The following is a 17,348-nucleotide window of genomic DNA, read 5'->3' on the forward strand; positions in this document are numbered from 1 at the left end:
TTTTATACATTTACCGATCGCTTCTATGGCAGCTATATGATATAGTTGTCCGATTTTTATAAAATGTATACCAAAATTCTAGAATAATAAAAAAAAACTTATATCTGAGAGTAGATAAACATACGTTGAAAAACAACGAAGCTATAATTTTTATACCCTGGCAGGTTATTTTATTTCCAGTCCGAAGCTCATTACGCATTGAAGGAGTCATTTCCGACCCCATAAACCATATATATTCTTGATCAGCATTAAAAGGCGCATATTTTTGGCTAAGTACGGAAGAAAAAAATTTTTAATCAATTTTTTGAAAATTTTATAAGGGGTTACATCATTAAAATTCTCAAAATTTGATAAAATTTTCAATTTCTAACTAAGTATGCAGATTTGTTAACCTTGTAAAAACTAACATAACACCGCTTTCCGAATGCAAATTAAGGCATTTTTGACAGAGTTATGACTTTTTTAGTTTTTAATTTTCTGTTTTTCTCATTTCAATTACAGACTTTCCATCGTCATTGCCATCGCCATCGCTCCTAGTTATCAGTATCAGTAGACCTGACACCCACCCTGGACAAGAACCAAGGGAAAGGACCAACGACACACGCAAAAGGATGGTGGATAAGGGATGGGAATGGAGGAACAGGGATCAGGAATCAGGGATAAGGAGAGAGCACCGCCAGTCAGGTCTGCCGGCTACTTTTACAACAACAGCAACGAACACAACAAGCAACATTTTAATTTTAAAATACTTTATTTTATTCTTTGTTAATGAACCTAAATAAAAACAATGAAATACATTATTTTATATTATTTTGTTTTATTTTATTTTTCCTATATAAGAACAATGAAATGAGCATCACTGGTAGTAAGTGAGATGCCATTTTAATGCAAAATAGCTAGATGAGGCCATCACTGGCAGTTAGTGAGATGCTATTTTGTCCCAATATTGCAAAATAGCTAGATGAGGCCATCACTGGCAGTTAGTGAGATGCTATTTTGTCCCAATATTGCAAAATAGCTAGATGAGCATCACTGGCAGTTAGTGAGATGCCATTTTGTCCCAATAAAGAAATATAGCTAGATGAGCATCACTGCCATTAAGCCTGATATATTGCCTCCCAATATTGCAATATAGCCAGATGAGCATCACTGATGGAGATGAGCATCACTGATGCAAAGTCAGTTTCAGTGTGCCCAGGTGCATTTAAGCAACATTTTAGCCAAAAAATTTACAATATGGTCACATCTGGTTTGAGTCTTCGCTTACTCCAAGATCAATGGTTCGAAACTTGGAGTTTTTATAACAGTTTATACCAATTTTCAGTTGCTTGCTGCTGGTTTCTGTTCGCCTGTTACCCCAATTTGGGAAACGGGCAATTTGCATGGAAATGTTCGGAAATTTGGATGGGCTGCTGTAGGGATGTTGTTGTAAAAAGGTTGTTGTTGCCATCAAGCTGTTGTTGTCGGCAACAAGTAGGTATAAGTGCATAAAATGGAATATAACAGTTTATACCAATTATTATTTTAGCCCAAAAGTTTTTATAACAGTTTATACCAGTTTTCAGTTGCTTGCTGCTGGTTTCTGTTCGCCTGTTACCCCAGTTTGGAAAGCGGCCAAATTTTATAAATTTTGCTCACTTGCATCAGTGATGTTCATGTGCATCAGTGATGCTCATGTGCATCAGTGATGCTCATGTGCATCAGTGATGCTCATCTGGCTATATTTTGCAATATTGGGGGGCAATAAAATCGGGTTATATGGCAGTGATGCTCATTTAGCTATTTTGCATTATTGGGACAAAATGGCATCGCATTAACTGCCAGTGATGCTCATCTAGCTATTTTGCATTAAAATGGCATCTCACTTACTACCAGTGATGCTCGTTTCATTGTTCTTATATAGAAAAAATAAAATAAAACAAAATAATATAAAATAATGTATTTCATTGTTTTTATTTAGGTTCATTAACAAAGAATAAAATAAAGTATTTTAAAATTAAAATGTTGCTTGTTGTGTTCGTTGCTGTTGTTGTAAAAGTAGCCGGCAGACCTGACTGGCGGTGCTCTCTCCTTATCCCTGATTCCTGATCCCTGTTCCTCCATTCCCATCCCTTATCCACCATCCTTTTGCGTGTGTCGTTGGTCCTTTCCCTTGGTTCTTGTCCAGGGTGGGTGTCAGGTCTACTGATTCTGATGACTAGGAGCGATGGCGATGGCAATGACGATGGAAAGTCTGTAATTGAACAGAGAAAAATAGCAAATTGAAAACTAAAAAAGACCTAACTCTGTCAAAAATGCCTTAATTTGCATTCGGAAAGCGGTGTTATGTTAGTTTTTATAAGGTTAACAAATCTGCATACTTAGTTAGAAATTGAAAATTTTATTAAATTTTGAGAATTTTAATGATGTAACCCCTTATAAAATTTTCAAAAAATTGAATAAAAATTTTTTTCTTCCGGACTTAGCCAGAAAGATGCGCCTTTTAATGCTGATCAAGAATATATATGGTTTATGGGGTCGGAAAGGTCTCCTTCACTGCGTTGCAAACTTCTGACTGAAATTATAATACCCTGCAAGGGTATAAAAACAACCTCAAGCTCAGTTAGTAAACCTAATCTGTAACGCTTTTGAAACCACTTTTATAGACTCATTTGCCGCCTAATTGAATCGTCAGAGCCACTTTCAGCTCTCGGTAGAACGCAGAATGTGGTAATTTTCTGTTTAATATGCCCTCTGATCGCCTTATATTAATTATCCGTTGTGATTTATAGATCGCTTGCGTTGACAGCAACAAGTTGTTGCCGCCCGGAGAACGGTGATTAAATCAAAGTAGCGATCGAGTTAAGGAAGTAATCAAGCCATGTAAAACCATGTTGTTCGCCAGTTAGATCTGTGATCATGCAAATTATGGGGGAGTTGAGTGGTATCTATAACTTCTGTAGCACTCCACGTAATCGAATAGAAACTGTTGTAATTCTGAGTTCATCAAATCTTAGCTAAATCCCCTGCAGTTTCTGGCCAGTCATTGAACCCGCGTGTGGGGTGAAACCGGTTTGCCGACGACTAGTTTCGCACGTGGAAAATATTTAATTGTATTAACATACCGAACTTGTGCAATAAACCGCAGAGATCATCAGCTTGTGTTGGTGCTGCCGCCGCACAGTGTGGGATCTCTTAATAGACCCATCGACCCACAGACCTTTAACATCGATTTTCTTTCCTCCTCGTAACAGGGGGGGAAGACTTATCAATTAACCTTAATTTTGCACTCGGCGCCCAGCCGATTTTCTCTCTTCCGATTTCCACTTAAGCCACGATTCATTGATTCCCCCGATTCTACTGACCCCAATTGGTTTCGTCAGTCGATCAATAAACAAATTTTTATTATTGATTATCGTGTCGTGGTCATGCTGGCAACTCCCAAGGTGTTTGTGGGGAAACGTTTGTTTCTTATCGTGGGCCTCTTATCAAATGATATGCAAGGTGTTTCGGGGGGTTTTGATGGACTTGGGCAATTCATCAATGCACTCTCTCTGTTTTTGGAATCCCTTGGCTTGTAGCCCTTGTCATTATTGACATTACAAATGTTATTGATTGTCGGGTTTTTGTTCGATTCGGTTTTCATTCGGGCCTCACGAAATCGAAAGTACATGTTAATTATTTCCACACACCTGCATTCACCTGGGGACCTTCTCCTCTGATCGATTTCCACTGATAAGCGCATTACTTTTCGAGTGTCGCCGGGAGAAACAAAAACATTTTCCCTGCCCTACTGCCTTTCGTGTCAATCAGGCCCCCCAAAAAAAAAGAGTTCAGTTTTCTTTTACTTTTTGTGTTGACATTTCTTATTTTTCCTTTTGATATTTTTCTTTTTGCCTCGTCAACGTTGCATGCAAACAAGATGGGGAATATTTAAGGGAAAGGGGTCTTGATTTGGGGGAGTTCCTCGACCGGCGACAGTAGCATTACAAAGCATTTGATTTTCAGCTTAACAATTCTGAGAAGTGTCACTCTCAGTGCTTTGTTTTTCTCTCTGTATTTTAGCCCCTTTTTGGACTCACTTTATATATCGGTTATTGGGGCATTTGAAAGAGGAATTGAATGGTTTGTTAGCTGTTCAATGGCAGCTGAGTGAGGTGGCTAAAAGGATGCCACAATCGGGCTGAGAGGCGGCAGCCTTAATGAATAAAGTGAAAGTGAAAGGCTAAAAGAATGAATTTAAATTGATAAAAAATAAAGAGCATATCAATCACAGTTTATTTTAGGTGCAATAAACAACCTCAATTTAAAAAAATATTTTTTCCTCATAAATAATTCCCCCTATTAAATGCCACATTGTCAGGCTCAAATTAAGTTGTACATTTTCATATGCTCATCTTATTAAACGCTCTCCCTCCGCTTAGTTAACGTTAAAAGCAATTAAGATAAGATAATCTCCCATCATTCCGCACTATTTGCATTCGTAATGGGATTTTGCACGCCCCGCTTTTCCGCGACCCGCTTTTCCCCCGCCCTCTTTTCCTTTTCTGCCACTTTTCACACGCTCATCTGCAAATGTTCCAATTAGACACCTTTTACTATATAGCATATATAGTACGTATATGTATAGCCGGGAGTATCTGTCTCACACCCACGCTAAAAATTAATTGCATGCTACCTTTTACACGCTTACCTGATGGAAATTTATACACGGATTGCCTCGGGCACTTTTCGCTCCCGTCTAAAGCCAAAACTAAAGCGGGGAATGGGTCGCGCTTATTTAAAGTCCAATCTGCAACAATTCAATTAAGCCAATAACTAAACCAATTTGTAATGCGCTTTAGCTTTTTAGCTACAGCTACGAATTGCGATCACGATGTTGGGGCACTGAAAAAAATATTTCTAAGATTTTTTTTATATTTATAAAATAATGTTTATATTCCTGAAGGGTATTATATTTATAGGCAGAAGCTAGAATTTTTAGAGAAAAAATACCCTACAACATAACCCCTTTTAACTCCCAATTCTTTACATTAAACTCTCCCATATTTTTTATCAGTGTCCTGCTGATGATGAGGAAAATCCACGACTTGGTCGCAAGGAAATGTAAAAGGCCAAAGACAAAGCCTGGCCCAGGCAGCGGCTCCAAATCCAATTAAACTAGTGACAACGACACTGCTGCATCCACTACTAAAAAGGGCAAGTACCGATGGGGGAAAGGGGGAGTGGGGCGGACTTCTGGGCGGTTCTTTGGGGGCGGTGGGAACTGCGAGAGCTGGCATAAAAATTGAATAAAGCGCAATTTCAACTGGACGACGGCGACGGCGGAGGCAATGTGGCCATGTTGCTGCCACCTGCTGCCTGCCATGTCTGCTTTACATTTGCAAAAAAAAAAAAAATATACACAACCAAGAACCCGACTTCAAAGCAATTGCGACATAATTAAGTTGACAACAACAGATACAACAACAACAACAAGGACAACAAAATAATAAAACAGCAAAAACAGCGGCAAGAGAGTAAGAGCAACAGTGGCAGCGACACCAGCGAGCGATTGACACCACTGACCCAGTTACGTGGCTGGGTAGAAACGGCTAAAAGGAAAAACGGCGAAAAACTGGACGAACTGTGAATGCACACAGCCAGGCACTGAAAGAAAATATGGGTAACTTTTAAAGAAATTTAACTAGAACTTCAAAATGAAATGATTACAAGTAGAGCAAGCTTTACTAGCAATTACCTGATTTTTTGTTTGAAGAATATTGTGTACATTTTGTGTATTATATTTCCTGTAAAAATTTTTCTTAGTGCATTTCTGGGCCTGGTTAAGAGCCAGCCGCGTGACGTCGTCGCAGCCGTAGTTTAAAATTGAAAATTAAAATTGTTAGACTGCGTGTCGCGCTGTCGCCTGTCAGTGGCATTTGTTTGAAGCGAATACCCTGCGGTGATATATACACTCTGCCAAAACGGATGGGAAGTGACTTTGACATGGTCTTTGACCAAAGGATCGGGCCAGTTGAAAGCTGAGAAGCTAACGGGGGCAGTATAGATGGCTATAAAAGTCCGACTGAGTTGGGGATTAGCTTAACAGTTTGATGTGACTGAGAAAGTAAAATAACAAGGAAAGTCAGTTGAAGAGGAATTGCTCAAAAGACACATAGTTGAAGAGGGCTAAGCGGTAATCTTCAGTCTATAAATGGTTTTAAGGGGTCATAAACAGGATCTAGGGGAATGTTATTTGAAGTATTTGAATAAACAAGCTCTAGGGGAATTTTATTTAAAGTTTTTTTAAAGGAACGTACAAGGACTATTAAATAAGAAAGAAATTTTAAAGAAAATAGCAGGGAAATATGCAATAATTTATTAAAATTAGTTTTAAAATTTTCTAAAATTAAATTTTAGTCTTAATATTATAAAAAATATAATAAATTCCTATATTATAGCCTTCTGTCTGCCTTGCCAAATTTTTTTTTGCAGCGTCTTGGCTGGTTTAGTAGACCCAAACTAAACACTTAAGCCACACACATTCTTTTTTTTTGGTGGTAATTTTAACGGGTTTCCACCAGCTGGCCGACTGGCTTGTCTGCCTGGCCAGATACAGGAGAGTTTGGGAGCTGGAAGTTGCCTGTCTGGCCACCCCCAATGCTCACCTCCCACCCCCCTTTTTGGCCATTTTCACACACCGCCATTGTCAACGGCTCGGCTCTATGGCAACGTCCGACGGCGGGCGCTTTTAATGTTTGCTCTCAGTGCCAACGACAAAATCCAATTAAAGAAATTATGTTTACATATAAAAATTTATAAAATAAAAACCAAAAAAGTGAGAGACACAAGAAACCTGCTAACATTTGTGGCAAATTGTTATTAAAAAGCTTAGCAAACAAACTGTTGGACAGACACTTGAGGCATTCACGCCTCAACCACAACGCCGGTGATTTAGTTTTCTTTTAATATTTTCTTTTATTTTCATTTATTTTTCAGAGAGAAAACGAGTGCCAAGTGGCTTGCCAATGACCTGCTGACTGGAGGAAGAGGAGGAGGAGGGACTGCAGGCGAGTAATTCCTAAATCCACACATGGCATAATTCCTACAAAAACAAGCAACAACAAAGGAGGATACACTTATTCTGTGAGATACCAGATACTATTTAGTGGCCATTGGCATCATATTGTATAAGAAGGAAGTGGTAGTGGGAGAGGGCTGCCAGTTGCCGGGGAGCGATCCTTTATGAAAACAAATTGCTCGAATTTCAGGGCACTCGCATTGTATCTTAAGGATACATGTGGGAGTGCAGACTTAAGTGCATTTCGGTATGGATTACACGTGAGCCCGAAGCAAGGATATGCGATGGACGTAAAGTGGGACAAGATACAAATTTGTCCGCCTAATAAGGAAGTTGTTGTTGTGCGCTCAACTGCTTTTTTTTTATGGGTGTGATGCAGCCCCAGGGAATTCCCTTGGCAACTGCCTAGGCACAGTAACATCTTTATCTTTATCTCTAGCAGATGATTCAGTTTTCGATGTCGAAGATTAGGTAAAGTTTTGTGTTATCATCAAGTGACGAAATTTGCTTATCTGAAAGTTACATTTAAATTTAATTTGGGACTGGTGATTCATGAGAGATGATTCTGGGCATCAAGACTTGAATTTCATCTAAGTAAATATAAAGTGAAGATACCAAGATATGATTCATATTAAAAGGAATTTTGGGTTTTTAAGAAAGGTAAGTCCCTAAATAATACAATTAAATATTTAGACAAGGCTTGAAAATTCCTAGGAAATTTCTATAAATATATTACAATATTTTATATACTATTTATTTGTTGATTTAAGGATTGAACTATTTATTAAAGCTATATAATAGGTGCTTTGTATTACCCATTCAGCAATAATTCTGTTTCCTTTAGAAAACTTATTATATTTTTTAGCCATAACATACAAACCTAATTCTTTTCATTTAATTTGTTAAATTTCCCCCTCTTCCAGTCTTGCACCTGCCGCAATTCGTTTTCAATTTGCTCTTTAAATCTCAACATAAATTGTATCTCTAATTACGACTCCTGCTCACCAGATGAGTGACCCAAACCATTTCATTTGACCATTTTCAAATTTAACTGCCCCACAAAAAAATCTCCAAAAAAGACATAAATCTAATTTGGCCGTGTGCATTTGGTTCTTTTATGGCCACGGACCATCCGAGGCAGCAATGACGACGATGATGATGATGGGCTATCTAAGCGCTCCAAATCCATTTACCTTTTGCCCACCTGGGCACGAAATGGGTGCGAGAATGGGCCAAAAAACGAACCGAAATGGCCAAAGTTGAAAGGGAGTCAATGGCAACAATAAAACGGAAAACTGGAAACGGGAAACGCGAAAATTTCCCAACGCCACACGAAAATTATTTTATGATGCTTTTAAACTAATTTTCTGGAAAAACAACGTGCAAACGGATTTTCCTTTAGCCACCGTTAGCTATGGCTGTTGTTGTTGTTGTTGTTGGGGGAAAAACTGTTGACTGAGGACGCGTGGGCACGTAAAAATTTTTATTTTATTTGCCAGAGCCGGCAGCAAGCACATTTTTGAAGTGGAACGCGTGGCGGTCGCGAGCTGTGAGTTTTGAATTTTAGATGCAGCCAGCAGGAGCAGCTAACAGGTAACAGGTAACAGGTGAGTCCTTCCGGCACACTACACACTCCCTCTTTCTCCATAGTTTCTCAGTCACGAACTAGTCATAAAATTAGCGTAAAGGTAAGAGAGGCCTTGGATTCGGAATATTACTTTTGCCTTGTGCAATTATGCCGAAGACACTTTCCGTTTTTGCCCGGCCATCTTTCGAGGCCATCAATCTAAATTACGGCATAAAATTTGCCGCCTAAGCCGGACTTTTGTGCAATAATAAAAATATTTTAATGCCCGGCGACAAATTGATTTATCTGACAGTCTAATCAACTTCGAAGGGGGATTTTGATAGATCTGTGTGGCAATTTATGAATGGCACAAAGCCGCAGCTGGAACGCTGCTTCGAGGAAGTTCGTTCTGTGGGCCTAAATTGACATGTTCTGCCCAATAATGAAGCGATCAGGGCCAAGAGCCTCCTTCTGCAGCTCCGTCTTTGGCCTCTATTCATAAATCCCTTCTTCCTGGCGATTTGTCAGCACCAGACAGGCGACATTGACAATGTCAGTTTAGCCGTTTTTGCCAAGGACAAAGGACACTTGTGAGGCGCTGCAGGTAGGGCTTGCCTCGTTATTGTCAATCCATCTTCCAGCATCGCTCTCTCCAAGTATTTATCTGCCAGATACGAGGTATCTTACTCTGCAGCCTTGGCCTTTTGTCCGGGCCTGCTCTTTTAGCCATCTTCTGTTTGTTTTTGCAATTGACAGACGCTGCCAGACGAAGGCCGTAAGCGTGAGCATAATTATGGTTTTCAATTTATTCCAAGAACCCCAGCACACACACTGTGTGTACGATGAGGTTTCCACAGAATCCGACCTGCTGTTAGCCCTTTTTGGTAGGAGTTCCTAATTGAAAGTGTCATAAATTAGGAATGAACTCAGAGTCAAGTTGAGTTGGCTGCTGGTCCTGCTGCTAGCAGCAAATATATGGAAATTTTGAAGGGCTTTGGTCTGTGATTAGCTTCTAACATTTATATATGAATTATTTATTTTTGCAGAGAAGTCTTAGGGATTTCGGTATTTTTGAGGAATTTAAGAAAATACACATTTAATTACAAAGCATTTTTAAATTTTCTTTTTAAAAAGATTCATATTTTCTTGTTTATTTATTAAAATCACAAAACTCCTATTCAGAATCCACCTTTATATATTTTCTAGTCTTTTATAAATAACTCAGAAGGTAAGCAGCACTCAAAAAGCAAATAAATGATTGTCGAAAATAATGTTTTTAACAGAAGGGAAATCCATATGTCTTCTCTGTATAATACCCCTTAATTCACAACTATCACTGCTAATTCCTCAACTCATGCCCTCCTCTATTCAAGGCTGTTTCCTGAATAAACACAGCAGCAATTTCCTGCATTATTTATTTACTTTTAAGTAGTCACTCTAAATGCATTCATAATATCCTGCCTACCCCCAAAACATGAACATCATGCTCTAAAAAGAATATCCTGCCATAAAAAGACAAACAACTAGAGGAACTCATTCATAAATCAAGGGCTACAAGTATTGTTAATTTTCGATACATATTTTTTTGGGGAAGCCTGTGAAGTGTTTATTGGAAAAAAAGTGCTTCCTCATGGTTGTTTTTAGGATAAATATGGCACAGGGAAATATGATAGGCGATAACTTCGTTCGAGGGACAGCTGGCGCAATGGAGTATCATATCCTTTGGGCTTGCTCCGCCGCTCTTACCTAGAATCATTCCCCAATAAAGTATAAACCTACCATAATTTCCCGCTGCCAATAAGAATGGAGGGGTAGAGAGTAGAGCATTTTCACATTTTCACCTGAGAGAGACAGAGGAGGCGGCGAAGTGGAAGAACGTGTTCGGGCCATAAATATCAATTAGCCAAGATAAAGATACTAAAGCGAGCCACAAGCTGGGGAGAATTGGAAAATAAAACTAATTGCAGCGGCTAGCCGGTGGTCTTCGTCTTCTGTCTTACCAATATTTATCTGGCCAAAGGAGAGGAAGTCGTAAAATTGATAAAGGCGATGGACCAGGGCAAAACCTACAATATATATACACCGATTTCTCGAGAGAGACTGTCACTAAAGTGCCGGGTCACGTTCAAATGTGCGGCAAATGTGACTCACACAGGAGAAGAATTTCCCGGAGCTCATCGTTCTATCAGCCAGATAAGCCGCTACAAATTTCGATGACGCAAGTGGAAAATGGAAAACTCTTCCTGCGGCAGTCGTAGTCCCTCGTAGTCCCTCTAATTTGCTGCTCACTTTGTTTGATGATGTGACGACACATGACTCGCCGGCTCTTTGAACTCGGCCAGCGGCAGTTTATCTTCTGCATTCCCAGTCTCCGGCAGAAGTTATCTCCGGACCCGGCCGCCGACTTGGACTCGACCTCGGTCTCGGTGTGGTCCTTATCTGCGGCGTGTGCTGCTGCTGCTAATGAGCGTCTGCTGGTTATTTGCATTTGGCTTAGTCAAACAGGCAGTTAGCAGGAATGCTCTTTGTTTGAAACCCACTAAGATTTCAGAACTGTCAGTGCGGTAAAAAGGTTTTACTACTTATCACTGAGTAAACCAAACCCTGACCTAAGTTAGCGTCACTTTTCCGTTTACTTAATCGTATCTAGAACTACGACTATAAGAGGTTTACGGCTGGAATAATCTGACAACGACCCAGTTTGATAGGAAATAATACTATGTAGCTAGCGGCTAATCTTCGAAATCGAAAGGGGTTTCAATGGCCCTCGCTTAATGTTTGTTTAGGTGTGGCTAATCTGGGGGAGGATAAGCTTAAACAGAAAAAGACAGTAAGAAATTAGGTATATATATTTGCTGTAGTTTTCCAAAAAGGGAAAAAAACTAAAAATCTTTAATATAATCCTAGTAAAATTTTTAAAAATGCAAAAATTAATTAATTATAATTACATAACTTTATTCTCTTTTATTTAGCTACACTTTATAGTAACCAGCAACCTTTTGTTAATATTTAAGCTAGAAAATGTAACCAAAAACCAAATTGAATTAGAGACTCTGGCAAATGCATTCGTTTTACAACTGAAATCATAAACAGAACCGAATGCTGCTTAAAATTTCATTACGCGCACTTAAGCGGTGTGATTTTCCGGGTCTGGTTTGGGAGGGATTTCCCTCTTCCTATTTTGGCAGTGTTGCAAAAGGCTCGTAAAATCCGCAGTAGCTGCAGTAGTAGCTGGGTAGAACCACCGCAGTGGTGACACATCCACATCCGCATCCACATCCCACATCCACTGCAATGCAGCTGGCGAAATGTCATCAGCGCCTGGATTTTATGGCGACGCCAAAGGAGAATGTATCTAAGCTGCAGTCTTGTTTCAGGTTTGGGGTTCTCGGTTCTCGGTCCTCGGTTCTGGTTTCTGGCCACCGTGTTCCTGGTTGCTGAGTCTCTGTTTTCTGGCTCCTAAATTCGGCTAAAGCGTAAAACTTTTATGGCTGCCGCAGCGCGTGGAGTAAACCTCCTCCGTCCTCTTCTTCCGTCCAAGTCGTTGTCGTAAATAAATTTCTGGCCGTAATTAATTTTGCATGCCAGTCAGCTGCTGTTGAAGCTTCCCGGGCGACAGTTAGCTGCCTCTCAAGTGGCTTTTTTCGGGGAACTTCATAAGCTGATTGTGAATGCCACACGCCATTATGGACGTTTTGATATGCCAAATGTGTCGCTAAATGATTTTTATTTGCCGTTGCTCATACGCACCGTGGTCGTGCCGGGTTTTTTGTATGCAAATTGTACCTTGCCAGTGACGCACAGCAGTGACGGTGCGGTGCCTCCTTTGCTCAAAAATTGACTTTGCAGTGCAACAGCAGCAGTCGGCTCATTAGTGAGTCTGTTTGCCATTGTGGCTGTGTTGTCTGCTCTAACATTATTTATCTGGCATTTTTAACACTTGCCACGCTGACAGTCACTCTCTGGCATATTCTGCGCTATTTTTTTACAGAGTTTAGACTGTTGAATACCAAGCTTTTTAAATTTATAAGTCAATGAATGCTTACATGGGATAAGATTCTTTAAAAATGTATCAACCTTCACTGGTCATTACTTACTTTAGGCTGCTTTGTAAAGGAAATATTACTTCCTTCATTTAAATATATTTTAAATACCTATATTTAATATATACCCCCTAAACTCCCCCCAAAATACAGGGTATCAAACTCTAGCCCCGGCTAACAAGTGCAAATTTGTTTGCTGCATTGAGACGGGCACAAAATTTCTCAACCTTGGCTTCGTGCTCGCCCTGTTTGCTTCATGTTAATTTCTGTTGATTTTACGCGTTAGCTGCTCGGCTGCCCCGTCGTGTGTTTACTGTAGCTACAGTACAGTACATACATATATATTTGTATCGGGGCCAGGTCGCAGCTGTGTGTGAACGGGTCCAAAGGGGAGCATGGCTCAAGTAAACTGTATCAAAGGTCCTCCTAGACTATTTTATTTTTATTAATTCTAATTGGTAAATTAACTTCAAAATTTAGCAAGCAGCAGCCTTTATTTAGTCACTCAAATATTTACCTATGTTTGAATTTGTGAAAGAAACTGGTGTTATTGCGGAACCTTTCAAGTATCAATCAGCCAGATGGATCCCCGTAGAAGAGACCATTTAAGGGCAAAGTTCTCCCGTCGCGTGTACTTTGCCTTTGTGATCTTTCTGGCAATTGGCCTATTACAATGGGTGCTGATCTCTATTCTGTGGGTACTGTGTTATCACGATCCGTAACAGAATCCTATAACGACTCCGTTTTATAGACCGGCTGCTCGTGAGATATTCAAAGACTTTGGAAAGTGGTGCTCGATCGCATTTTGCCTGGCTGCCCTACTCTTTGGCGTGTTTATATTCCGTAGTAATATTCGTAGCCACGATATAGGGAAGTGGGTGATAGCGGCAGCTATAGTAAGTTGTTTATAATTAGGTTAATTAAGTTTTTGTATTTATTTCCTCTAGGTTGAGCTGTATGTTTTCTCAATGTACGTCCTGGCGGCTAGAACTTGGCTGCCTGATCTCTTGGTTTATTTCTTCATCTGCATTTTGGCCATGGTTGTGGCCTTGGTTATAGGCTGTAACCTTTCGTATTCGGTGAGCTAGTCAAGTTACTAGATAATATTTAGATCTCTAGTTAATCCTCGAACGACTCTAGATGGATATGACTGAGAATATTGCTCCGATTTTCATTGCAACCTATATTTTAGTCTCAACCTCGTTGTACCCACTGTTGTTACACCTGTTCGTGGTGAATGCTGCGCCTTATGGCTTTGCCGCCTTCGATATTATTCTCACCGTAGTGATGCTGTTGGTGAGATTTTTCTAAATTTAATTTCATTTAGTTCTATAGGTGTACTTTTAGCTGGCGATGCTGCATGCGCAGACCATCCGAGGAGATCGCTTTATCAAAATGAGCACCGATGACTGCCTGCTGGCTGCCTTGCTACTCTTCCACGAATTTCTTGCCATTTATGCAATGACTTTTTTTTGGCAAATTAACTACCATTTTTTCACGCCAAAGGACTTTTTCTGGAGGTCAACAAGTACATCAACGGCCTCGATGAGCACCACAAGGAAACATCATGGCGGGGGTCCACCAGTTGGTATTGTTAAATTGGCAGTTAATATCAGAGAATTTCATTTCACAAACACATTTTGAAAGAGTTTTTTATAGTTTTCGTTAAGATTTCTTGAAAAAGAAAATTATATTTAATTTTTTACTTTACAGGTTTCTGGCCTGTTTATGACTATGGATACGATTACGAGTATGGCAAGACTCCTACTCCTAGATTTTGATTGTTTCGATTCCGTAAGATGATTTAATATTGTCTATAAATTTTCTATTAAATAAGATAATAACTTACAGGCTTCCTTTCCATTGAATCAAGTTAGCTGTGAGCTGCCTATTAAAAATTTTATTCCCATCTACACAACCAGTCAGATGCCTTTTCTGTGGCTGTAAAGGATCGCTGGCAAGTACACAGGACAAGCCACATATGACACATTTCGGGCCCATGGGCTACGATGTACGTCTGGGACGATCTGGTCGCATATCGAAGGGCGCGGAACAGCTTTTCGGGGAAGGTGTATGGGATACTGCTCTTTTGGCTGATTCTGGCCTTCCTCCAATGGATGGTAGTCTCTCTTGTGTAAGTTGAACCTTTGGTAATCTTCTGGGTCTCACACTGATTTCCTTTGCTTTTTTCAGGGAAGATGCACGGAGAATTTTCCGGGAATACTTTTACATTTGCTTGATAGCCTTTGGCCTGGCCGTCTTCATATTTGCTGCCTTTATATTTGCTGATGCACTGCGATATATGCAGGCTCTAAACGCAGTCATATCGCTGATTATCGTGAGTGGCTGCTAAGGGAATATTTAGCCATATTTAATTACAAATTTTAATTACTTCAGGTTGAACTTCAGATCATAGCAACGTTTATGCTGGTCGTCTTCAGCTGGTGGGCGGATGTTTTGGTCTTTTTTCTCATAGCTGTAGTGCTGGTATTTTTATTCCTGCTTATTGGAATATTTTTGCCACGAAGGGTAACGAAAATTGATAATATTCTTTATGCATTTTGATTTGATTTTTATTTAAAGGTGGATCTCACACTGGACATAGCTGTGCTCTTTATCATTGCCTTTATTTTCCTAATTATCGCCGTGTTTTCACTGGCAATCCTGATGTCCTTATGGTTGCCAAAGTGGCTTTTTTATTTAGTGGTTGAATTAGCCGTAACCCTAACAGTCCTGCTGGTATTTATCTTTCGAACTTATTGATAAGTTTTAAATTATTAACCCACCCTAGTTTGTGATATACCACGCCCAAACCATCCATGGGAATCGGTTTGCAGAGATGCGCCTGAATGATTTCTTTCTGGGATCCCTGATATTATTCCACGACTTTCTCATCATTTTCTGGCTAACATTTTACTGGCAAATCCGTTATAGACCCGTTACGGCGGATAACTGGGTGGCGTCCTCGAAGCCCTTCATTAGCGATCAAGATTGGCCGACGACTCCCGTTCCCAAAGCCTGGAAGCAGTGGTCAGGAGGTAGGAAATTATATGAAATAATAATTATTACTATTAATATGTGTTCGGTCTCATAGATGATTTAACACAGCCATCCTGGGACGAAGGCAAAGGCGCTGGCGAGGAATATACCTATGAGCCGGATAATGCCAACAACTTGAAGGAGTTTAAGCACAAGAACAAGGCTCAGCAAAATCCGAATATTGACAGTCGAAGTCAGATCCCCAATAGGAAAAAACAGAAAAAGAAAAAAAAGATCAAGGCAAGGCCAACTACAATGGATTGGTCCGTTTTCCCGGCATTTACTGAATCAAGCCATTATGCTGAACAGCAAATCCGAGAGCCTGTCCCATCGGAGGGCGAGGCCAGGCATCCTGGCGTCCTGTACAAGGTTAAACCGATTGACGGCCGCGAATTCCCCGAGATGGAACAACCCGATTTAAATAAGGATAAGCCGGTTGGATTCGACAGTGTATATGGGGAGGCCAAAGGAAAACCGAAAGTTGTGTTTGGAAATCCACCTATCGGTTTTCCTTTGGCCGATCGCCTGGAAGCACTCGATCCTGACAATAATGAATGGGAGGTAGTAGGAGAGGAGGAGCAAGTCAATAAATTCGGGCATTTCGTAGACGAAGCGGAGCAATTAGAAAAAATGCGTCAAGAAAACAAAACTACATTCAAGAGACCACAATTTTTGGGCGATGAAATGCAGGGACTGAATGGAGACATGCAAATACCAGAGTGGGAGGTCCTTACCCAGGAGGAACTAAGAAATCTATCGGATACACATGTACCTTCAGGAAGGGAGGAGGATATAGCCGAGCCACTGACTACAAGACCGTTCTACGATCCAACGGACCAGCCAGAGTTTCTGAAACTGGTAATGAATGACACCACTGTCAATCCTCTAGCCGAGCCACTAACTCCATCAATGTTCGACGAAGATTACGACATTCTATCGAGCCAGCCAGAATATCTGGAACTTGAATTGAATGACACTACTGTTGACAAAATGAGATTTTAAAGACGCTGACAAATATATATATATTATGCATTATTTGGCCAACCATAAATCCTATTTGCTCGTCATTTAGCTTTTAATTGCACTCATTAAAGAGCCCAACACATCTTATTCAACCGCACTTGCGACAGGTGACAAACAAATTAATGTCTCCGAGATTTATGGCCCGCCCACAAAATGGAGCAAACAAAGACCGAAAAGTCAGGCCAAAACAACCTGTTCAATGAACTCTGCTGCCAGAGGGAACACAACAACAACAACAAAAAATCAGAAAAACCGTTTAACAAATTACGGCCAACACACACGTGCAGTCACCATAAAAACGCACCAGTACGGTGGTACTTCGATGCTCCAACACCCGCTACCACTCCCACCCGTACAGTAGTAACACATAGCATATAACACACATTTACTCCGTGTACGAATGCCGACCACAAATCGCTTATCTGCCGGGCAGGCGGAGTGACTACCTTTGCCCGATGATGGGTCTCTGGGAATACTCTTCTTAGCATTGGCTTTGTAGTTTATAAGCCAAGTTAGAATTTAATTTCTTAAAAACAATAAAATTAAGTATTTTAGTTGATCTTATTAGCAGAAATTCTATGGGGTTTATTAAGCTTTCAGAGAAAGGTTTTTAATTCCATCCATAAGAACATTT

The 17,348-nt window shown here is 40.2% G+C and overlaps 2 protein-coding genes across 5 annotated transcripts; both read left to right on the forward strand.

The window, feature by feature from the left end:
• Positions 1–13,118: 13,118 nt before the first annotated feature.
• On the forward strand, positions 13,119–14,642 carry LOC108082975 (uncharacterized). Of its 4 annotated transcripts, none has more exons than XM_070285645.1 (7): positions 13,119–13,346; positions 13,404–13,548; positions 13,600–13,731; positions 13,793–13,948; positions 14,000–14,240; positions 14,366–14,446; positions 14,504–14,642. In XM_070285645.1, the coding sequence occupies exons 1-6, from the start codon at positions 13,234–13,236 to the stop codon at positions 14,431–14,433; spliced, it is 855 nt and encodes a 284-aa protein (XP_070141746.1). In that variant the 5' UTR covers positions 13,119–13,233; the 3' UTR covers positions 14,434–14,446; positions 14,504–14,642. The 4 variants fall into 4 exon arrangements, with proteins under 4 accessions (XP_070141746.1, XP_017034086.3, XP_070141748.1 ...); XM_017178597.3 differs by having other exon boundaries at positions 14,000–14,236; XM_070285646.1 differs by having other exon boundaries at positions 13,223–13,350; positions 14,000–14,236.
• On the forward strand, positions 14,531–16,741 carry LOC108083017 (uncharacterized). Its single transcript, XM_017178645.3, has 6 exons — positions 14,531–14,786; positions 14,846–14,990; positions 15,050–15,181; positions 15,236–15,391; positions 15,444–15,690; positions 15,747–16,741. Exons 1-6 carry the CDS (start codon positions 14,662–14,664, stop codon positions 16,691–16,693), a joined length of 1,752 nt encoding a protein of 583 aa, XP_017034134.2. The 5' UTR covers positions 14,531–14,661; the 3' UTR covers positions 16,694–16,741.
• The last annotated feature ends 607 nt before the right edge of the window (positions 16,742–17,348 follow it).

This window comes from Drosophila kikkawai, chromosome 3L (assembly GCF_030179895.1).
Source record: "Drosophila kikkawai strain 14028-0561.14 chromosome 3L, DkikHiC1v2, whole genome shotgun sequence".
NCBI classification, from domain to species: Eukaryota; Metazoa; Arthropoda; class Insecta; order Diptera; family Drosophilidae; genus Drosophila; species Drosophila kikkawai.